This window comes from Perna viridis, chromosome 4, assembly GCF_037379345.1.
Source record: "Perna viridis isolate PV_CMFRI_1.1 ecotype Kerala chromosome 4, ASM3737934v1, whole genome shotgun sequence".
NCBI lineage: Eukaryota > Metazoa > Mollusca > Bivalvia > Mytilida > Mytilidae > Perna > Perna viridis.
The window spans coordinates 29,648,160-29,673,231 of NC_142448.1; the positions used below are offsets into that span (position 1 = coordinate 29,648,160).

Here is a 25,072-nt window from a genome sequence, read left to right on the forward strand (position 1 = left end):
TTATTCGAGTTTTGTAAAGTTGGTCACGAGTAGTAATATCGTTTAATTTAATTATTTATAATTATGTTATTTATAAATTAAAAAAAAAACAGTGAGCTCTGATTTTGGTGTTCGTTGTCTTTATCCAAAATGCAGTTAAATGCTCTGTATAACTGTTGCATTTTTTATTGGGCAATTAAAATAACAATGTGTACTCTGGACTGGTTCAAAATAATTATTGCTGACAAAATATTTCGACAAAAAGTCCATTGGTCTTAAACAATAATCTGTGTTAAACCATGTGTTCAAGTCGGCTTCAGAAATACAAAACTATCTGCTCAAGCATCGCAACTTGGGTAGAACTATTATCAACACTGGCGGACGTTAAAGTGTAAAACCACTACAGATATTACATGCAGATGAAAAATAAACAGGTTTTTCAGGGATGGATTTTGATTTCCACCCTCATGTTCCAAAGCCAAAAAGTAAAAGTGAAAAGGCTTTAATTCGACGAAAACGATTAAGAAGAGACTATGACGAATGGATACATGGCGGAAATTTGTACGATAAGAAAAAAGAAAGTTCGATTACCCTTGGGGTTGTTCCGGGTGTTGTGGTAGAAGAGAGGAGACTGGGTCGCATGCTTAATGAACTTGCCCGTCAAAGACATGAATATAAAGCTCAACACAATTACAACAAGAAAATTTTTTGGGACAAGCAAATGAACAAATCTGAGGACTTACGAAAAGCTCTAGTTCATGAGTCACTAACCAGGGGGTGGAGTGTCGCCGATCGGGATATTAGTATCGACGATTCATCGGCGGGCGTTTCTATAGAACATGGTTATGTTCCCAAGTACAGTGAGAAAGGCATCCTGTCTAAAACACGTGTTGCTTTATTGGATTATAAAGGGAAAAGCAAAAGGGAAGATTCAGACGCTGGTGGAAATGGCATTGAATGGCTCACACTGCCGTCTATTGAGGATAAACTTAACTCAAGAGGGACCTACATTAAAACTGTGAAATTTGACGCTTTGTTGACGAATAGTTCTCCCAAACATAGCGCACGTAGCACATTTCCACTAAGCAGAGATCCAACTTTTGACAGATATCCAAGCATTTATAGGGAAAGGTCGAAAAGTTTACCGACACCGTCGTTAATTCCATGGGAAAGAATGAATTCTACCAATATCCAACCGGGAAAATGTTTGCCTCCCGTATCAGAAGACACTAGATTCGTAAAACTCGAATCTTTATTGGACAAACCGTACCATGGATCAAAACGGCTTCAGACTGTCGACGTGCCTGCTATAGTAAACAATCGTAACTCTCTTAACGTTCCTGCAAAACATGAAAAAGAGTCAAAACTTGAAGTTGAAAGACGAATAAGACAATTTCTTATTCAAACAGGTTTAATTAATGCATAAACCATGCGGCTTTTTTGTGAGCGCTACTGATGTTTTATCAGTGAAAAAAATACACAATATTAGCGGATAATAAATCACACAAAATTTTTAGTATTCAAATTCCTAAATTAATTTTCTAAATTATTTAGAATGAATCCATATTTGATTGTTCAATTAATAAATTTCAGAGGGTAAAGGGCACACACACACAAATTGTCTCTCTGATAATTAAAGCGTAATGACCGTAACCTCTGACCTTATTGAACTGGAATAGTCCAATGTAAATACGGAGTTAATAATTGTGTTTTAAGTGAAACTTGGTGTAGATAAGCATCATCATTTACCGTGTAAAATATATGCCATTTCATAATTCTGACCTGGAGCCGTTCATTGATCGAAACCACCAACCTCATTTACCGGGTAACTGACAAACACGGTAAAACCCGTCGAGTGCACTTTTTTGCCCTACCGGTGCACCTGGTCCATGCTCCCAGTTTTTAGTGGAATCCGAGTTGCTCATTTACTTTTGTTACTTTGTATGTATGATTTTAGTTACTTTATGTTCTTTGTTGTGTATGTCTGTTTTCCATGTCTGGGCTTTGTCCCTGGATTACATTCTTTTGATTACCGCTATAACCTTGGTTCCCTTGATTACTCTATCCTTTGCAATGACACAGGATCCCTCTCTCTTGAATTGTCGTCTAACTTCTGTGATATAGCTGAAATCATTTGTTTTAATTTTATGACATTACAAACAACTAAAAAAGGATAATCTTAATTCTTAAAACATTTGTTCAAGTATTGTAAACCAGGGCTGCGCTATCAACGTAAGAGTTTGCAATGTTCTATATATGCTTTCATACTTCATCGTTAGAATGGTACCAAGTCAGAAAATCAATCTCTGCTATAGTTAGAGTTGCTGTGACGGATCAGGTGCAATGCTGTTTACTGATAACGTACTTGCACCATAACCCAAATCACATATTTTGCAAAATTATGAGTGGACGTACAGGGGATACCATTCTCCTTTCTCTTATCTCATCTCTCCTTCCTTCCGACTTATTTCCCCGTCTCCCTTCACCCCGTCCTAATCATAGCGATATTCAAGATAAATTGCCGGCTAAAACTTGGTTCAGATGTATACATGAAATAACGTTTGAGCGACTTGGATTCAGTTTTGTTCAATTCTGTGAAAAAGTAATCAAGGGAACCAAAATTCTGGCGGAAATAAAAAGAATGCAATCCAGGGACAAAGACCAGACATGGAAAACCAAAAAAACCCAACAAAGAACTTGAAGTAACTAAAATCATACATACATGTACAAAGTAACAAAAGTAAATGAGCAACTCTGACTCCACTAAAAAATGGGAGCATGGACCAGGTGCACCGGTAGGGTAAGCGTCCTCTGCTTTTATAGAAACACCTACTGAGTTGCTCATAAAATGTATGACACGTTGAACAAATTAGTTTTATGGTGCAGATTTATAAACCGTAACGGACCACGAGTTCATGATGACGACCATAAAACTTCTGTAGTGATGACTTCAATCTTGCAGCCACATAACCCTGTTCCAGAAGCCTAACAGCAAGAAGTCTAGCGCAATACAAAAAGTCTGCGTACTTACGGCGAGCTCTGGCATAACGTATGAGTTGTGATAAGAAAACTCCGTACTCAGGTGCTGAAAGGATTTTGCCAAAGATGAAAAGAAAGTTGACAATTCTGAATGAAAAGTCCTCGCGTGCGTCGTAAAGTTTGGTCAATAGAAAATTTTACCATCGATCACAAAGTGTAAGTCAAGATATGAGGCTGACTTCACAGTGTCTGCAGTATCCTTTATCTCAAGTTCTTTGGGTAGATGCGATGAATCAAATCCCTGAAACTAAGATTGTTTAACTATGACACGTCATCTATATAGCGGAAATTGAGATTAAAGGATCTAGCTAAACGATGTTCTTTCTTTCGGATTAGATCAGCTATAAAGTCAGCCTCATAAGAGTGAAGAAATATATCAGCAAGTAGAGGAGCACAATTTGTCCCCATTGGAATGCCGACCGTTTGTTGAAAAGCGCGTCCACCACACTGGACAAATAGGTTGTCGATCAAAAATATAAAGGTATCAAACAGACTTGTAAATAAGGCCGGGGTAATCACAAATCAATGGCGTTAAGACTACAAACAAAATAAAAATGAAAATAGCCGATAAAAACAAGAAAAAATATCATCAAAATGAAATGTATGCTACAGAACAGGGACAGTCATTCTAGAACAACCGAGTAGCATCAAAGATCTTTATAGCGAGCGCCGCGAAGCGGTGTGAGCTCTACCGTTATTGCATGTACGTGTACTTTCTAAATTTCCCTTAAGGTTCCCCAATATACTTACGAAAAAAAGTCATGTCCCGGAAGTAACAAAAAGTGACTAACTGTCTTTACGGAGAAAATTCATCATTTCCTTCAATCAAACAAATAAAAAAAATAGGTTGAGATTACGTTTCAGTAAAGATAAATTCATCTTTTCTGATAGTTTTCAAGTCTTTTTTCTGATTTGTTTTACTTATTTAAAGAAGTGAATGTGATAACACTGAATAATCCTATAATTCCAGCAATGCTGAAGATTGTCTGGCATGGTGCCATGCATCCTTGTGGTATGGAGGAACGGAATTGTGGGAGTAAGCTATAATGATCAGCTGATGGGGCAGGGCCGTTTGAAAAATTTGCCCGTGGGATTTATTGGGTACAGGTCAACTCGTACCTTCGGCAACTCGTACCCAACAAACTCGTACCTTTGCCAACTCGTACCTTTCTATATAAATTTGTATTTACCTTCGTGTTCGTTAATCTGAAGGATAATTTACTATTTAAAAAAGATTGATGTGTTGTTATTTTCATTTTCAAGAGTCACATACATTATAAAATTAATACAATTTAATGGTTCACATTTGTCAGTCTAAACTGCTGCAGGCCCATTCAGTAAGCCACAACTGCGAAGTAACTGGCTAGCAGTAAGATCACTGGAGCTGTACTGGTCCCACAGTTCGAAAAACTTCCGTTGTAACAGCTTGGTTGATGCTCTCTGTTGTCTCGTCAGCTTGGCTTCTGTCACCATCTTCATCTGGGTTGGTAATAGAGCGGCCTCTTCATACAACTTGGGAACCAGGAGGTAGAACGGTTTTGTCTCGTCGTTGGATCTCTTGTTGATACGTCGATGTCACCCTTCCACGTCGTTGTTCGTTCTCGTTGGTTGCATATAGACGGTCCATGTCTCAATCGGCCAAACGGTACTACGTATCCATGTGTTGTTGATGTATTCTACTAAAGCTGTCACTGGTTCCGTCTCCATGTCTTTCAGTTTGTTGAAGGCGGGTGCAATATGTTCTGCTGGCAGAAATGGTAAGGCCATCAACTTCCTGATGTATTTGAAGATACTATCTTGTTGGCGATAAGCTGGCTGAAAAAGAAAAAGAATATTTAGTTAACATGTACAAACACAACAGATCGTCAAAATTTAATCATGCATGCAAAGCTCTGATGTTTATATCATTCATTTGGCATTACTGGTTTGGAACTTTGGGTTTCGTGCTCTTAGTCATGTTTTCGGATTTGTGTGCAACATACAAATGTCCACGCAGTGTTGTACAAAATTCAAATGTTGTTGATTGCGTCGTACATTGTCGATGTTTTATGTTATCCTTTTTATGAAAGTATGAATTTTAAGTTATTTACCTGAAGTCCAAGTTCCTGCACATGTCGAAACACAGCCTGTGTAAAATGGAAAAGACAGCCGTTGATGGTCTTGCCTGGAAACACCACACGAAGTGCTTGCCATAAACCAGACTCAAAGTCAGCAACGAAACCACATACTGCTGGCTGAGCAAGAAGTTCTGTCAAAGCCTGTAATACCTGAAATATAATAAGAAATGATAAGAACAATATAGAAATAATGAGTATTGCTTCATGCTATGATATGCTATTGCTTAATTATTATGTATATTGTCTCATTTACATTTACTCTGAATATTGTCTCATTTACATTTACTCTGTACATAGTATTTATTATAATGTTAATTGTATACTAGTATATTTTAGTTGTGTAGACGGCCATTTTGGTAAATTAATACCTCATCACTATTGATCACATCAGAATTTGAAGTGTAAGTGTAAGACCTGAAATTCATTAGTATATATGCTTAAATTACTTACAGGAATGTAGTCTATCTTCCGACGTCTGGACATCAATACAAAGGCAAGAGGAACCATCTTGGTGTTGTTGTTTGCAGTGATGAAAGCATGTACGGACAGCAGCTGAGTAAAAGGCTCCTTGACTATCTTGAATGTACCGTCGATGAACCAACGCCTCGCTTTCTGTAACACACGTAGTTGATCTGGTGTGGAGAAAAGTATATGACGCTGTGTGTCAACTGTAATGTCTCTTTGCAGAAACCTGGCAGGAATGAAGTCTGTGTCTATCTAAAATTATAATAAATAAATGCAATTATTCATGTTAAATAAAAATTCTGAATGATGAAAAAATACATCTTTATGTGTTGGATTGTTGGATATTATTAAAAGTGTATTATCGTTTGTCTCATTTACATTTACTACTTTACATTCGCAATGTTCTCAAGTCAGTTAAAATTTCTGAATGATTAAAATATACACCTTCTTATGTTTTGTTGTTTCTTAAAATTGCATTGTTTGTTCTTCTTGTCTTTCTTACTATCATTTATAAATTATGTCTTAAAGTCTAAAACTGTACATTTACTCCATATCCCTTTGTTATTTATGCAATAAGTATAAATTTCACTTACCTCAAAATCTAAACTGTGTGGTTCAGCGGGACGAAGTTTCTGTTTAACTCTGTTAACAGTGCGCTGAAGATTGGTCTGCTTAATGCGGCTACCAGCTGGCTGACTAGGATCTGAATGTTGTCTAATAGCTGTCTCTACAATATCACCAGTAGCTCTGAATACATCTTGTTTTGCTTGGGATTTAGCCTGCAATACAAAATAAACATATTAAGTACATATATAAACAAGACACTACCAATACCATATATATTATAAAAATATAGACTATGTATTAATTCTCAAAATGTTTATTTTATTTCCCAAAATGTATATTTTATTTCCTAAAATGTATTTTTTACACGCATTATCTATTTTGTTATAAATATATAGAAAGGTTGGAAAAGGTACGAGTTTGTTGGGTACGAGTTGCCGAAGGTACGGGTTGACATAGATTCGGATTTATTAACCCAGCTCTAAATATTTTAGGCTCAATTAACTCACGACAGTTGAATGCTGAACTTGCACCCCATAAAAAAGTTTGGGACGAATGAACATGTTAATTGGGACGAATTAGTATAAAGTATAGGTGTTTTTTTTATTTTTGTTACAGTTCCCTGCAGAAATTTCCCCTTGGAAAATGAAAACGTGCAGAGAATTTAAATCCCAGACAAAAATCCTTCAAACTCAAAAAAATGCACTGAAACTGAACATTTATCATTATATTTTATTTCAAGAAGTTACAGGTAACATAAAAAAAATCATCTTTACCATCAAGACTTATATGATCTATGGTAAATCGAAATGCCATATTAAGATAGGAATTTACACTTGTCATTTTGCTCCGAATTACTGTACCCCAGATTTTTCTCTGAATAACTTTTTGATGTCAGTGAAACAATGTAATTTTAACTATTGTGACATCATTAATCTTTAAGTTGAAGGAGAATTTAGTACACAAACAACGGGGAAAATATATTATTTTCATCAATGGCATCCACTAATGTAAATGGTAGGTTCAGATAACAGGTTAATCCGTCTCCATTCTTTTCTGTCCCCAAGTTTATCTTGCCCCAAGTTGATGCATCCCCAGATGATCTGTCTCCTGGTTTTCTGTCCCCTCTAATGATTATATTGTATGAATTGATTTGTGTAAAATTTAGTGTCATATACCAAAACCTGCTATTTACAGACAATTTTATTTAGGACTGCAGTCATTACACTTTCAAGGTAGGTATCTAAATTCTTAATTAAGACATGAAAAAAAAACTGTCTTGGACTCCTTGTACAGTGCTGGTACCATCTTGTAGATGTGTAACCTCTGCCTACCAGCTTCTGATTAGAACTTGTTAAAATCTTGACTAAAAACAAGTAAGTGGATAATAATAACTCTATCACGATAAAAAATAACTTAAATTGACTGATTACTTTTCATTTTGTAATGTAAATATATATAATCACTTTAAACTGTACTCAATTAGGTCTTATATTAATATTTTATGAACTTACATGTGTAATCTATTCATTTATATTGAAAAATTTAGGAAAAGACATATAGAAAAGGATAAGATAATTTATTTTCAATATTTATGTTTAATATTTTAATCGTATGAATTCCTTACACATAATGCATCAAGTTTATGATTGGGGACGGATCAACTAGGGGATGGGTCGACATGAAATCGGTGTAAATACGTCTATTAATCCCTTTTAAAAGTGGATTTGGCTCTGGAGATATTTTTTCATGATCAAAAGGAAATTTATGTTCACGAAATGGCCTGATATTGGTGACCATATTCATTATTTTCATTTCTCCACTGATATAAGGAAGGTGAAACTTTAAACCCCGAAGAAACACCTAAGGTTTTTAATAATTTTTGTCAGCCCTGTTATTACATGTACCTTCCAAAATGGTAAAATTTGTTATGATATACAGTTTTTATTTTCCTTAGGCATTGTACTATTGTTGTGGTCTGAAATATGGCCAAAATGTCCGGCTTTGGTAGAGAAACAGTGTTCTCCCCAGGCCCTTAAAGTGCTGTACTACTGACCTCTGTACAGCGCTGTACTATGAAGTTTAATATGAGTATTAAAAATCAATAATGACAGGAAACGTGAATGCAGTTCTTAATTCTTAGTCACCCCACCTGGTCACAAGTTAATTTAATGAAGGTGTCAATCAGATACAATTATCTTTGTACTGAACCAATCAAAACTTGACTATGGTCAAAGATAACTCAACCCTGACCAAAGGCTATTTATAAATGAATGTTACACATAAAATACGATGTGGCACTTTAAAACAAGGGACCTATTAATGTCATGTCACGTGCGCTGAATACAGCGCTATCCAAAATCCTGGGGAGAACACTGCCCTGGAAATTTCTGTTGGATGTCATGGTACAAAATGTCTTTGCTTTAAAGAGACATTATAGTTTACATAACATTCTTTCATATGCCAAAAATTGTCCACATTGGTGCAGACTCAAAGTTTAAGCAAATGTTATTCCTGAGCAACCAAAGACATGTGACTGAATACTAGCATGAAACCAAGACTTGAGGATTGTAACAAAAATAAGTAATACAAGAAAAGGGGCTTTGTAAATATTTGTAACAGTTCAAGTTCAAAATGTTTAACTCATGATAAGACAACCCTTCCAATGAGTGAAGCACATACATGGGTTAGGCATATTTAAACAGTTATGCAGATGCCGAAGCCACCAGGGGATGATGTCCAAAAGGGGCAGAGTCAATGTATGTACAGTTGTATTAAAAAAACAAAGAAAGAAAAAATACTAGATCATGTAAATGCAAATGATGCTCATGTATTTTATTTGATATACAATTTTATTCTCTTTTACTAGAGAACTGTTTAACTATGACTAAAGACCTTATAGATGTAAATTCTTAGCAAATCACACACTACTAATTTGGTCCTAAGGAAGAGTTATTGACAGGCTTTTTATTTGACCCCTATGGTCTATTTTTAGTAATGGTGGCCACATTTTTCACAAGATCAGAAATCCCCACAAATTGACATCAATGGAAAACGTGTAAGTGGTTTTATGTAAAGATACAGTACTGCATATTGTATTCATGACGCAACGTATCATATTAAGATTGTCCATTATCCAGAATATTAAGGGTCAAAGCAGTTTTGCAAAGTGTTTTGTCTTACATTTATTATTACTTAAATTTGTAGGAACCATCAGTTATGTCTCAACTAAGACCTAAGATGTTCAATACTATGAAATGTGGTCTCACCTACAGAAAACTTCTGTATGTCAGGAAACACTTTCAGGATATTGATCTTTACATAAGTACAAACCAGACTAAATCACAAGTCAAACATTACATTAGACCTTACAGTTGTTGTTCAGATGCACATCTTAAACAAAACGCAGACTTTTTGTCATTAGGAAAATCCAATTTCTCTCTTTTGAACTACAAAACATATTGTACGGCTAATAAAAGGGATATTTTTGAAAGATGTGATGAAGGGAGATCTGACAAAATTAAACTACATAAAAGAGTTCTGTCAGAAGAGGACTTGGAAAGAGACAGACAAATGAGTGAGAACATTGAAAACTTAGCAGTGGAAGACAGCTTTGGAAACCTTCAAGTTAACAACACTGAACAACTATCTGACTCAAAGGTTGGTTACTACAATACAAGTAGTAGAAAAAGATTTAATAAGGTTAGCCATAAAAGGGAGCTGTCTGAAAATGATTTAGAGGAGGATAGAGTGCTCTTAGAACCATTTTCAAGTATCTCAAAAGAAGATACATTTGGAACTTTCAACAAAAGCAATACTCTAAAGCCTACAGGACAAATTGATGGCAGTGGTCTGGATAAAGCCGAACAGAGATCAAAATTTGTTCATCCTGGAAGTGGCATTTGGCAAGAGTTGAAGAAAAGTCAAAATAAGAAATCAAGTTTTAAGAGACAGAATGATAAAGACTTTAATTCCAGTCAGCATGACAAGAGATGGAGAAATACTTTTGGCACTCTTTCTGACGTCCCTCATGTTGATGAAGAACTTGAAGGGTAAGAAACCATAAATCCAATGAATTGATAAGTAATTGGTTCAGGGATGTGGATATTTTAACACATATGATGGTGATGTTCATGGAATAGAGTAGAGTTGATCATTCCTATAAATAACTTAAAGAATTGCCTTAGTTAGTTAGCTGAACAATTGAGAAATGTTCACAATTAAGTTTTCTATTCATACTTAATATTGAATTGTATGACATATACTTAATATTACATGTCAAAATCTGTATTGCATGCTGTATCAACCCGAGACTCCTACATCACCTCATAGGCCACCAGCACTTCAGGTGATCTAGGTCGAGTGTTGATACAGCATGTGATACAGATTTCGACATGTCATGTTGATTATATCATATACTTCAACTATACTTCAAGTATGGTCTGTTAAGGGGTGAGATATAAGGTATGCGATATAGATCTAGGGGTGTGATACAGGGTATGTGATATAGGGTATGCGATATAGATCTAGGGGTGTGATACAGGGTATGTGATATAGGGTATGCAATATAGGGTATGTGATTTAGGGTATGCGATATAGGGTATGCAATATAGGATATGCGATATAGGGTATGGGATATAGGGTAGATGATACAGGGTTTAAACGATCACTTAAAATGCATATACAAAAAAGTTGCAATTTAATCTTAATATATGATAAAAGATTAAATTTTCTCATATGTCCATTTAACTAAAAAAGGAATTTCTGTGGGTGATTATTACATGTATGATATTTAATCAAAGGAAGACCAAATTGACTTGCTGAACATTACCATTGTAGGGGCTAAAAAAGGTTTTGATTTGTGAATAATACTCATGTTTATTAACAACTACCCAAAATACGTTAAAATATGTCAAAAACTGACCAATTGATATGAATTCAAATCAGGCATCTATACGGGGCCAATATGGATCAAACCTGGGCCAATAAGGCATTATAACTTCTGTTTGTTTCACACTGCCATTTTGAGTTAGAATTGGATTTAATGAACTTTCATCACCAGAACCAAAAGCTGCAGAAACACAAAAAAAAATCTTCCATTTAATACAAAAATGATATTTAAGATTGAATAATGCAAATTAAACTACCTGTTCTTGTTAAAACATGAAAGCAACTGTTCTACAATTCATCTAGTTGAGTTGGTTGATAAAATTGTCAATAAATATGTAATTTCATATTGGCCCCGTTACAGGTTTCAGTCAATCATATTGGCGTCGACAGCCGTATTGGCCCTCAGCAATGCCTCAGGACCAATACGACCGCCTCAACCAATATGACAGACCTCAAACCTATAACAGGGCCAATATGAAATTAAATATTTATTAACATATAATATAGATGAGAGTGCAACGCTACTTAGGTGTCTATTTTGTGTGATTCCTAATATTTTTTTTTGTTATCTTTGAATATTTGTGGCACTTACTCCATAATTATAAAAAAATTTTGAACTGATTAAAGAAAACTTAAATTCGAAAGCTGTTTCAAATTTCCTTTTTATTTAATTCCAGTCGAATTAAAATCAGTTTGAGATACATGTACATGTGTGCCAGATTGCTGTACACTATTTAGAATAGGTGGTTTTTGTACACCTAAGTGGCGAGGTATTTTGTGATACTATCCGATAGTTGCATATCCATGTGTCTTTCCACTGTTGGTTTCCAGATATCTACAGAACTAGTCTATGATTTTTTTTCAAACTTTGCACAATTGTTTAGTACCATACAATACTGGATAAGCTTAATTTTCAGTAAAATTCAAAATGTGGTTTTCTAGGAAGATCATTTCAAACATTTTGCAATTCCCCTTTTTTCACCATTACATAGCGGAGTGTTACTTAATGTTCATTGATGCCCTATTTTTAGTATACTGTGAAAGTACTTATGTTCGTGGGTATCAATTTTCGTGGTTTTTGGGAAAAAGCACAAGTTTGTGGGTTCTTGAATTTGTGGTTTTGATGATCCTGTCATACAATTTAAGTAAATAATCCTGTCATTGGGAACCAAATTTTGTGGTTTACCATACCCAAGAAATCCACGAAAATTGGTACCCCACAAACAATAGTACTTTCACAGTATGTACAATATAAGTGTAGCCTTTATACTGGTATTGAATGAAAAGACACTTGCTAATGGGACATATTACAGATATAAAAGATTGAAAAGAAACTGCCATTTATTTCAGTTTTTCTGATGAGGAAGAGGATGTAGAGCTTAAACCTCACTTTAGACTTGTGAAGACTGGGAGAAGACATAATCCTGACTGGTATGGCAAGAAAATACTTAAACTAGGAAAGAAAGGAAAAGTAATCTTTATGTATATGTAATAGACATTCAAACATTTTGTACAATGCTGACTTATTACGTAGTATTGGTTTTTGTCCTAAGCCCCATGTATAGTACATGTTATTCAGGCTCTCACATTTTACAGAAAAGTTCCATACAATAATTTTGTTTTTGTGTCTATACTTGCTCTTCTCCAGTTGTGTCATTAGTTTGACCATGTTGACCCTAAACTGCAAGCTTATATTCCTTGCATCTTTTTTTTTGTTGTTAAGTGTCTGTATCTGTAAGAATCAGGCATTGGGTGAAACAAGGAAAAAATCCACCATTTTGAATGTTTAATTTGATTATTTGCACCATCAGAATCAAGGAAAAAAGACCAGTTTTACCATCTCATTTTGGTGAATTGAGTTATAATGTCATTGAAATGCACTGGAAATGAACATTTCCAGGGCAGATAACTCCATCAAAAATCTCATTTTTTTAACATTCTATTAAAAAAATTCTGAGCAAATCCAGTGTTGCAGAGATCAAATAATGGTCTTTTCAAATAGAGAAAGCACCCATGAGTGAAATTACATTGTCAGATCAGTGGGGTTTTGATATGCATGTTTCTGATTTTTCCCATTTTCCTCGATTTTTACAAAAACTTACACTTGAAAAGCTGATTGCATTTTAAAGGTTTTATTTTCCTTTTGTACAGTTTCATACCATTGATTGCTGCTACACAGACTCTAGTTAGCTAATTCTGACAAATGACTTGATCATATGATTTCCAGTGATTTTCTATGAACCAAAATTTTAGAGGATAAGTGGGAACTAGATTCCTATTGATTTGCCTATGTAAATGTCTCTGCAACTGATCTGTATTTTTCTTGTATTGTATTGTTTAGGTTAGAGAGGCTATAGAAGTCTTTGAAGTATGGATGTTACAGGAAGACCGAGTGAAGCCAAATAACTTTGTACTTACAGCCCTTCTTATTACACTGGGCAGAGCTGGTTATACAAAGAAAGCTTTTCAAGTCTTTAATATGGTATATTGTAATTAATAATATTGTAGATATTTAAAGTTTATTATACTCGAAATGTGGGTAATATATTGGAATCACCATGTCCATCCGTCTGTCTGTCAGAATTTCATTGCAATTATCATGGTTCCCAATGGTTGGATTGATTTCAAATTTGGTGTATGGCTTCATATAGATTGGGCATACGTTGGTAGATCTCCTATATCAAGTTCCTGTATGAGTTAAGGTATGCCTAATGTCATGTTTTGTTCTTACGAAGAAAAATTGGTGGGAAAATTCAAAATTGATTAAAAAAGTGTTTATATTTTAACAATGTTATGTATATCTAGAAAATAATTTTTTAAGCAGTGTTTTTTAATGTCATAGAAATTAATTTTGACAGGTTTAAGTTGTTGTGTAAAAGTTGAAGTGAAACAATTTGTAAAGGTGTGTGAAATGTTACTGTTTAATTATTGATCTACAAATCATATCCATACCTGTTAACCCTTCTACATTAGGGGGAGACTCCCACAAAATCAATGAATAATTTAGAGTCTCCCACTTAAAAATGTAAAATATAAGGGAGGATTTTGGTTAAAATTACTATAATTTCTGAGAATGAATTTTTACATAATAAATTTGCTTTTATATAAAAATTTCCCACATGTGACAGTGTCAGTTGGAGATAACGTTCTAAATGTAAACAGTATATGCATAACTTTGAGATAAACATTATAGATTGAAATTCAGTTTTAACTTTTATGGAAAGAAAAATTATAAATTATTTGGGAAAAACAGTTTTATTTTACATCAAATAATCTTTGAAATTGACTGTGTATGCTGCTATTTTCACAATAATCAAGAATCTTAATTGCTAAATGCCTTTTGATTTATTTCTGGTCTGCTTTTAATTCTTTATTTATTAGATTTCTCATGAAAATCTTTTCCTACATTTTTCAATCAGACTTCAGATATCTCTTAAGTTTTTGAATTACATGTATAAGAGGCAGAAGGGGGCCATTCCAAAAAAAAAAAATCGTCATTTTTTTATTTTTGGTCAAATTTTGATTTTTTTTTAGTTAGATTCCCTATGAAAATCCCGGCCTTAATACAAGAACATTAAGCAGTATGCTTAGTTAATTTACAACTCTATTATTTACTGGTTTTGAGATAAGAGGTACAAAATGATTTATGAATGCACCCAGAAGCACAACTCTGTACTTAAATTGAATTTTGAAATATTGTGCGATATTGTATCCAAATGAGTTATGTCCATAATGAACTGTATGTTCCTATATTAAAATGTGTCAAAGACTAATATTGTGTCCAAATTTGACCCTAGTGAACAGAGTTCAGCTGGCTGTCGTTGTATCTTGCTGCACTCGTGAAGCTTTTTATTTTATTTAATAATTGATTTAATTCTAACCTGGTAGCTTTAACCTACACTATCTCAACATCTTATTTAACTCACCATGAGGTTTTATTCAAGTGAACATTATCTAAGTAGAAGTAATTGAGTATGTTGTGTATTGGAATCACCTTGTCCATCTGTCCGTCATTCTTTCCAGTAAAATTTGTCACAAAAATCTTGTCTCCTACTGGACAGATTAATTTCAGTTATGGTGCATGTATGTGGCTTGATATAGATGGGGCATAGGTTGTATTTTGGCTATTGTTTGATATGAACTTTCTGTTTTGTGGAGCTTAACAAATTTTCACTATATGGACTGATTAGAGAAATTTTTCATCACTACATTCTCAGCTGCCCCTGGAAGTATTGCTTTCAAATTTGGTATGTGGCTTTATATAAATAGGGGATTTAAGTTGCTATCTGATATCAACTTCCTGTATGCATAAGGGTATACCTAGAACTACAGCAAATGTTTTTCATAATATTACAGTACAAGAAGTTAGGACTACAACCAAATGAGTATGTCTTTTCATGTTTGTTTAATGCCTGTGCCAATTCACCATGGCCTGAAGATGGGCTACAGAGAGCTACACATCTCCTGGAAGATCTTGCTATTAAAGATTTTAAACCAAATGCTGAGATGTATAATTCTATGATTAAAGCATTTGCCTTTTGTGGAGATTCAAGGACAGCTTATCTACTGGCTGATAAATTACAGAATGAGATGAAATTGACACCAGTGACATATAGCCATGTGTTAATGGCTGCCATTAGTGACAAGAAGGCAGGATTCTGGTATGCTGTTCAGGTATGAGAGTATACAAACAGTACAACTTTTATTGGATGCCTCACTATTTTTATGGTGCATCCATCTGCACCATGAAAACTGATTTGTTCAATGTGTCATAGTTTTCCTTTCTTTTTTCATCTACCCCGGACTTGACTTTTTATGAACAACTCGGTGGGTATTTGTAGAAAAGCAGAGGATGCTTACCTTACTGGTGAACAAGGTCCATACTCCTAGGTTTTAGTGGAGTCCGAGTTGTTCATTGACTTTTGTTACTTTGTATGTATGATTTTAGTTACTTTATGTTCTTTGTTGTGTATGTCTGTTTTCCATGTCTGGTCTTTGTCCCTGGATTACATTCTTTTGATTACCGCTATAACCTTGGTTCCCTTGATTACTCTTTAAACCTTGTTATTTGTAAAAGAGGGAATTATGTCGGAAATAAAAAGGTCTTTCTACATTGTAGAAACTGAGATTAATGCTGTCAAACTCTTTAACATGCTGTTTTTTTAAAGTCCTGTCAAAAACACTTGGATTCCAGGTCTAGGTTTTATTTTAAAAATCTCAAATTTAATAATCTAACCCTTGTGTTTAAGGTCATTTTGTTTTATTTCAAGGATTTTAGGAAAATCTTGAATTGCATTTTTTATGAAACCAGACCCAGGAGAACTGAAAAAGAGGAATACATACATGTACATGTATCAAAACTATCTACAAAATACAAAATCAAGCTGAGAAATATTTATCATTCCAATAATAAGGAGGGATTCATAATTTATTGTATGGCAGGTAATTTTTGTGAGGTGCTAATTTTGGAATATTCTAGCAATCTGGCTAAAAACACCAGAATAAATTCTGATAAATATAAAATCTGAACTTGAGTACTAAGTCCACCATTTAGCATGCAGCATAATTATAATCGGTAAAAATTTTTCAATTACTTTTTTCCTCAAAATCACTAAATTTGACATCTTCCATATCATATTTTTATTCCTAAGTAGACTATACATATTTGTTATGTTATGATTGTTCCTAAAGAAATGATGTAGATATGAGATCTTATTTAACTGTTTATTGACAAATGGCAGGAAATAATATAATACTTATAATGGAATTTAATTAATTTCAGCTGTAAATATATACTTAACTTCATTTTTCAGATATTTACATTTAAAAAAAAAAAATTGTCATTTTGAACGGTTTCCAGTCATAATATTTTTGTCAAAAGATATATGCCAATCAATTCCTCTCTGTCTTTAAAAATTATTTTAGGTGATTGTTTGTTGGGGTTTAACGTCCGAGCAGCAATATTTCAGCTGTATTCAGACGATGAACATGAAATGGATGATAAAATGAACATGAAATGAAAAAAAAAAGGATGGGACACAAGGATAATAGGGTCGACAAATTTGATTGCCACTGGAAAAAGGGGGGATGGGTAAGGTCGGGCAATTTAGCCTCCTGTGGCGGAGCGCAAAGGTTTCTACTCCTATCGAATACCACAGCAGGGTTCTTTAACGTGCGAAGAATGTGGCATCTTCCCCAGCAGGGTGCACCACTATGGTTTGCGGTCAGGTTTTCCGTATTATAGCCTGACAACCCCAGCATGTAACACACCAGGGGTACCCCATTCAACCACCTGGGGCACACATCCCAGTTGCTCTGTGGGCAGAGCGCCTAGCCCTCGGCTAGGTTTCTGAGCACTATTTAGTCGCCTTATACGACAAGCTTAGCGCTGCTGCAGGCCTATTCTTTTAACACCCGGACCTGCACGGGGCTATTTGAGGTGAAACCACACAAATTATCAATAGTCCTTATTTGTGTTCATGGAATTCAAGCCATTTAAGCAAGTTTTTTCAAAGGGACACATCACCACCACCAATCTTCTGAAACTAAAACTTTTTTTCACTTCCATAAGTACTTAAGTGGCAGTCTTTGAGAGAATCATGCAAACTCTGTAATATGTGATACACCTTTAAAAAAGGCTACATATTTTGATTTGTGTTATTAATTTGCTTTATAGGTCTATATGATAAATTGTATAATTATTCATTCCAATCGGTCTTCTCTTAGGAGGGAATCCACATTTAGAATCCAACAGATTCTATTGTATTTTAGTGTCATTTACAGAGTTATCTCCCTTAATTTTGAATTCTGCAGTACATTTTATATAATTTTTATCTATGAAAAGCCACATGTTAATTTCTGTTTACCATAATATTTCCAACATGATATTAAAAATAAAAAATATGTAGGCTTTCCAACCATGACTCACATTTTTCATGAATCTTATCTGGAGTGATACTTAAATGGTTTGAAATAAGTTTTAAATTATCTAAGTATGTGTACTTACCACAACCCAAATAAATCAAATATTTGAATTTGAGGTCTACTGCTGTCCATTGCTCCAATTGGACAGTAAACCAGTCTATCAGGTTGGATAGTTACTTCCCTTTGCTTAAAATTTAAAAAAAAGTCAAAGTCAGGGATATAAAAAAGGACTATTGCATGGTTAACTGCAGTATATGAAGTACCATATCATATTTTTAGGTATGGCGTTGGATGTTGATAAAAAGAGTTCAGCCAGACCTTAAACTTTACAATCTTATGTTACGAGTCATCAGAGAATGTAATGTAGGTGACCAGAACCTGGTTAAACAGCTATTAACACCAGTTAATCCCGCGTCCACTCTAAGGTTTTTCAAGAAAACAACCACTGATGTTGAACAGCAGGATGAAATGTCACTAAAGAAGATTAAGGGGTCGAGAAACTCTTCTGTTCACATGGAAAATGTCGTTAGAAATGACAAATGCATCTCAGATGGAGTAAATAATAGTTTAGTTGCTGAACAGATAGTTGATGTAGGTGTTGAAAATGATATTGCAATTTCATCACAGGATTCTTCTTTAAAAACAAACAGTCATGTTCGGTTGCCAAATGTCCTCAATATCAATGAAAATTTCTCTGACATACTTGCTGTTAGCACCATTACTACGCCTCAAGATAGATTTGCAATGGTGGGAGGTATGAAAGGTTTTTTTAAGGACATGGAAAAGTATGGTGTGAAGCCAGACATACAGACATTTGACCAAATGTTATCTGTAGTTCATCCTGAAGAAGAGCTGGAGCTGCTTACCATAATGGACACCATGGGAGTACAAGCTGATTCAGATTTCTATGCAAATCTTATGTTAAAGAAATGTAAGAGATATGATTATACAGGAGCAAAGGTAATATTAAATCACAGGTTATTAAGCTTTCTGTGAATTTACACTTAATTCATTGGAAGTAAATGTTTATTTTTACTTATTAGACCCCGCCTCAAAGTGGTGAGGTATTATTTGATACCGTCTGAAAAGTTGCCTGTCTGTCCCCCGACAGATGAGAAAGGATTAATAGATTTTTTTTTAAACTTTGCACAATTGTTTAGTACACTTGTTCATGTGACTAAAACAACTGATCAATAATTTTGTATCTGATACACACGATAAAATGAAGTTTTTTTTGGATTACAGCGATGAAGAAAATTATAATGCATTAGGTCTGATGATTTACTTCACTTTTTTTCTTTTGGAAATAAATATTTGTCCATCATGTACTTGGTTTAATTTACTGAATAAAACTCCAATGTAAATTTGATTCACACCACGTGATTCTCAAAGTAGGTAATAAAAAATATGAATAGTTACGGAAGTACAGACAGTATAAAAACACTAGGATATACATCTGCACAATAAAAAAAACACACAACACACTTCAAATCAAACTTTTATTCATGTAAGCTACATAAGTAAACAAATTAAAATGGTACAATTAACCAGTCGTCCGTGATGTAATGTCACACTTGTACGTAGTGAAAATCAGCTGATTCATTGCCTTTCGTTCAATCGCATAGCCAGTTTAATTGCATAAAATTCTCTGACAAATAGGGTGTGTAATTCACCAAAACCCACTGGTCCATAAAATAAAGTTTAATTTTTCATGTTTTAAGCAAAGTCCTGAATATAGTTTTTGAATTAGGCAAGTAAATATTGCCATCCCTCTTTTTTTACCGTTATGTGACAGGGTATCACACTTAATGTTCCATTAATGCACTATCATTTGGTCTTTAGGTTTAAAAGAAAAAAATATCCTAAATTTCTAAAGTTTCCATATTTAAACAGTACCATGCTTTGTGTTTTGCTTTTATATAATAACTGTACTGATTTCAGGATGTACTTGGAATTATCAACAGGAAGAAACTTGTATGTAATATGAGAGTATACTCAGCCCTAGCACTGACTTGTACCTCATTTAAAGATGGGATGGAGTTAATTACAACAATAAGGGTTAGTATTTCAAATAGAGATCTGGGATACTGGTTGAAATTAAATAACAAAATGATAATTTTCTGGTTACACAGCCAAATGTGCCACATATGATAATCATATGGTGCTCGATTCATATGATAATCATATGGTAATCATAGGACAATCATATGATATTTAATATATGATAGTCATTTGATTATCAAATGATTCTCATATGTAATTTGGGCTTAAAAACATATGACAATCATATGTTTGTGAAAAACATATGATTATCATATGATAATCATGCGATAATCATATGTATACCGAAACATATGATTATCATATGGTGCTTGATTTATATGATAATCATATGATGCAAACCATATGATTCTCATATGTGGCACATTTGCTTGTGTATGTACCATGAGGTTCCATACCATAAAAAGAAGTGCTTTGGTAAATTTTGGGGTTATAAAAAATTAACCTTTAATTTTTAGAAATAGAGGTCAAAAGTGGTAAAAAAAAACATTTTAAAACTTGACTATATAGCATAAATATAAGTCCATGAATCTCCATGCAATTGTATCTCAAGTTTTTATACCACTAAAGTCAAGGTGTGATTGATGTCGGGGCCAAAAACCAACACATTTCTGGTTAACACACAATAACTTTAGTAAATATGAATGTATCTATGAAATTGTACCACTAAGTTCTATACAACAGAAAAAAATATTTTGATAGAAAGTGTTGTAGCCTTTATCTTTGAGAAATTAAGGACCAATATGAATTTCTTATTTTTTATGTCTAAATGCAAAAAGTTTATGAAGCATTTTATTTTGGTCAAAACTAGTCAAACATCACATTCAGAATTAGGAGCTGTATCAAATTGGGATTTGAGTCTCAACTATGCAGGATTCAACCTCTTTGGTTGTATCAAGCTTTGTAGTGTGAAACATTTTGTTCTTAATTTGTTAAGTTATGGTTACCTGTCAGATGAGTGACAGTTTTGTACAGTGTAGTCCCATTTTTAGCTCACCTGGTCGAAGGCCATGTGAGCTATTGCCATCACTCTTCTCCTCTGAAACTACTTAGTACTAATTAGTACTAATTGAAACCAAACTTGGTATGAATGTTCCTTGGGGTATCCTGCATAGAACTGAAGTGGGGATTTTTGATCCATCGAAAAACATTGAATATAGGGGTCAGACAGTAGTTTTTCGCCTATATCTCCAAAACCGCTAGGTTTAGCCAAATTCTTTCAATAGCTGAAATGATCCTTATTTTTAGGACTACAAAAGTCTTCAGGTATAAAATTTGTCAGACGCCTACTTATAAGAGTTATTGCCCTTGACAGAGGAAAATGACAGTTCTTTTTTTTACAGTTTTCAGCCAATGTCTTGAAAACTATGATAGATCTAGACTTTCATTTACTGAAATGATCCTTATGATAAGTCCTATCAAAGTTTTCTTGAGTCAAAAATGTTGGACAACTTCTTTGAGGCAAAATTCAACCAGGTGAGCGATTCAGGCTCCTGGAAGCCTCTTGTTTCATTTTTAGGCAGCTGAGTCAAGTACTTTCACAAGGTATTTGGAACAATATAGAAATACTGACTGAGTCTGCTTAGAAATTGCTTTATTATCTGCCTTTTTTTCCAGGCCAATTGAATTTGATTGTTTGAACTTTTAACACAGACACACATCATGTGCTGTATATTCCCATTGGGGCTGAGCTGTCAGGGATATAACAGCATAATGGTGCATTATTAACAAAGTTATATGATATTTCAGTGCAAATAGCATTCCTCATTGGCAAAGCCTTTATCTTGCTTATACCACTCCATGTTGAAGACCTCCAGTAGATTGTGTAATCTTTGTGTCTTAATGAACAATAACTTTTAAGATATAGCTATTCTTATTTTCATCTCTGTTTTAATACTACATTTCAGAATTTAGACTTGAGTCCAAACATAGTAGTATATGGGGCTTTGGTGAATGCCAGCAAATATAACTTCAATTACAAGATGGTTCTGTTGAAGATGATGGCTGCCGATGGACTTAAACCAAATCAAAAAATTCTACAAACCATTGAAAGTCAACTTATCAAAGCTAGAAACTTAATTTTATACAAGGTTAGTAATGAAAAAAACTAATGATCTTGCTATATATTGTACAGTCACACCTTGCTATATATTGTACAGTCACACCTTGGTAGCTCAAACTCTAACGTACCATTGAATTGTGTTTGAGTTATCAGAAGTTAGAGAAATTAATGTTTGTATATTTTTTTGCCATTCCCAGTTCGACTTTATCATGAGAAATTGCTTACTTCCTACTAAGTTTTGTTAGTTGGATATTTTTCATTTGCTTTCAGAAAGTCATGTTGATTTATGGACAATAAAATTGCCATGTTTGCTTTCAAAAACTTTCAGAGTTCTTTAGTCAATAATTTGTTTTCATCTATTTTTCTTTGATGCTTTCATTATGTCGACTTTCTCAAACTTCAATCAGTACTATGTTACATTAATTAAAGCTACCAATTAGTGATGAATTAAATATTACCTGTAATTAATTGAAATGACACTTTGAATAATGATAGGGTTTCAGTTTTTCACACCTTTTAAGGCCCAAATAGACAAAATGACTGACGAGTTTGAGTCAGTGAGAATTATTCTCAAAGACATATTACCGAAAGGACCAACAGTTCAGTTTGAATGTTTGAGAAATCCAAGATTGTTTATATTCATTATATAGGAAAAAAGTTTTGTACTTTAAATTGTGTTCGACAACTTGGGTATTTGAGTCATCCGAGTTCGAGCAAGTGAAGTTCGACTTTATAGCGAGTAACTTTCACAGGAGTCAAATTTTGGCACGTTTTTGCCCTCTGTCTGAAAATACCAAAATAAATTTTGTGAAAAATTTACTCTGGGCTTTGTGCACCAAAAAAAACGGAACACCAAAATTTGTTGGAAACCTTTTTTGCCCAAAATGTACTAAATTTTACACCTGCTATGTGGTAATTTCAGGCTTTCCACATAGGTGTTTGAAATTCTTGAAAGGACATGAAAACAAAACTGGAAAATCAAGGATTTCAAATTTGAAGAGGGTCCATGAAACTTTGTGCATATTAAATGTTAATGAAAGTTTAAAAAAAATCAGATTAGTTCTACATGTTCAGTTCCTAACCCATTTGTCAATTGCTGCTAAAATTTGATATAAAAAAAAGTAATTCTATTGTGAAGATGGTGGAAATAACATACCATATTGTATGGTGTATAAAAGTCTTTGTATGAAAATCCTGAAAATATGCCTTGACATTTTGTTGCCATATTACAGAAATTGATTGCCACATTAATTTGTTGCTGAAGGATCTTGGGAAAAATTCTACTTGCAATTTCCTGATGTCCTCATCTAATACTGTTTCCAATTTCAAGATGGAGGCTTTGGTTTATGAGATTAGCATATTGTGTTCTTAAGTGCAGCTCTTTAAATATCATACATCTAGATGTAGAACTTAAATCATTAAAGTTAGTACAGTTGTAGTAAAGTGAAAGGTTTAGAGTTTGTTTTCTGTTGGTAAATACACTCCCTATAAATTGAAATATGTTAGAGAATTTTGAGCAATTCCTGTTTAAAAGTCCCTTCTATATCATTCCTTCTATGCCAGAAATTCTTAAGTACTAACAGTGTGTTTGACATGTTCCATAATAGGTTAAGAGCTTCCTTGGCAATTTTCTATGTTGTACCTGTCTCGTATGTATTATACCTGCATAAAATTGCCAAGGTTGTTATTTGTTTGAATTCTTTTACAGGAAAAGAATCAATCTGCTGATGAAAGTTTAAAGAGGCTTGACAGTAGTTTTGAGGAATTCAAGATGTTTTATCAGTCATGGCTACGAAATATGGACCTTGAAGTTCCTGATCATCCTTGGTCTTCATTTAGAAGCACTACCAAAGAAAAGGCAGAACAAAAGAAATAGCCATGAAAATGTAGAATGTAGACGTGAGCAAAGAAAAATCAGAACAATGGAAACTAACCATATAAATTGTAGACACTAGCAACGACAAGGCAGGACAAAACACTTGCAAAGAAATGACAGGAAAACTGTTTGAAACATTGTAATTATTTTATATATGTGAAATCTACCAAAAGCCATTTGATTAAAGCTGGTAATGTGTATGATTCCATTTTTAAGGATCAATCCATAAAAATTACTTCAGGTTTGCATCCCATTCTTCTGGCAAATCAGTTGTCTGCATTTTGTGGTTTTATAATGGTATCATGCTGTCGTCATTGACGTCCATAGACACTTACACATTCAATCAATAACCACAAGGTGCCATACCAAAAATAGGAAGTCTGGGATTGATTAAAGGGATTGTAAATAGAACCATTTAGGAATTAGGGGACCAAAAGGAACCAGAAACAGGAATTTTCATGATGTCTTGGTAGTAGTGCATAGATCATATGAAATTATACCACAAGGCACCTTGCCACAATAGGAAGCCTAGAATTGATTTTGGGGAGTTGTGACTTGAACTGTTTAGGAATTAGGGGACAAAAAGGGGCCAGAAAGAGGCATTTCATGATACCCAGACAATAACTTAAATAATTGTGAACAGAACTCTTTATAATTGTACTACAATGTGTCATACAACAAAAGGAATGCTGGGATGGATTTTGGTGGTTGTGACTAGAACCATTTAGGAATTAGATACCAAGAACAATTCATCATTTTCTGGTATCTGGACAGTAACTTGACTTCAAGTGAATGGATCTCTTTGATATTGTACCACAAGGTTCCAAACCACTAATGGAAAGCTTAGTTGTTTGGGGTTGTGACATAAACTGTTTTGGAATGAAGGCCAAAAAGGGGCTAGAAAAAACATTTTTTATGTTCAGACAATAAAGGGTAAATGTGAATAGGTCTGTACTGGTATTAAATTCTACCACAATGTGTCATTCCACAAAAAGAGAGTTGGGATCGAATTTTGGTTTTGTGATTTGAACTGTTAAAGAAAGAGGGTCCTTAAAGGGGCCAGAAACCAAGCATTAATTTTTAAGTTTGGACAAT

The 25,072-nt window shown here is 34.0% G+C and overlaps 2 protein-coding genes across 3 annotated transcripts; one reads left to right on the forward strand and one right to left on the reverse strand.

Moving 5' to 3' along the window:
* Positions 1-4,292: 4,292 nt before the first annotated feature.
* Positions 4,293-6,391, reverse strand: LOC148619672 (uncharacterized; the record flags this gene model as incomplete). The annotated part of the gene is made up of 4 exons (XM_088577049.1): positions 4,293-4,833; positions 5,109-5,285; positions 5,586-5,852; positions 6,194-6,391. Coding segments are annotated over 4 exons (882 nt in total), but the record flags the coding sequence as incomplete, so codon positions are not given.
* Positions 6,392-6,700: 309 nt separating this feature from the next.
* Positions 6,701-24,175, forward strand: LOC148619673 (pentatricopeptide repeat-containing protein 1, mitochondrial-like). 2 transcript variants are annotated; one of them, XM_088579833.1, is made up of 9 exons: positions 6,701-6,915; positions 9,372-10,216; positions 12,405-12,525; positions 13,396-13,536; positions 15,411-15,728; positions 18,258-18,938; positions 19,920-20,036; positions 21,947-22,129; positions 23,810-24,175. In XM_088579833.1, the coding sequence occupies exons 2-9, from the start codon at positions 9,384-9,386 to the stop codon at positions 23,975-23,977; spliced, it is 2,562 nt and encodes an 853-aa protein (XP_088435959.1). In that variant the 5' UTR covers positions 6,701-6,915; positions 9,372-9,383; the 3' UTR covers positions 23,978-24,175. The 2 variants fall into 2 exon arrangements, with proteins under 2 accessions (XP_088435959.1, XP_088435958.1); XM_088579832.1 differs by lacking the exon at positions 6,701-6,915 and adding an exon at positions 6,957-7,181.
* Positions 24,176-25,072: the final 897 nt, after the last annotated feature.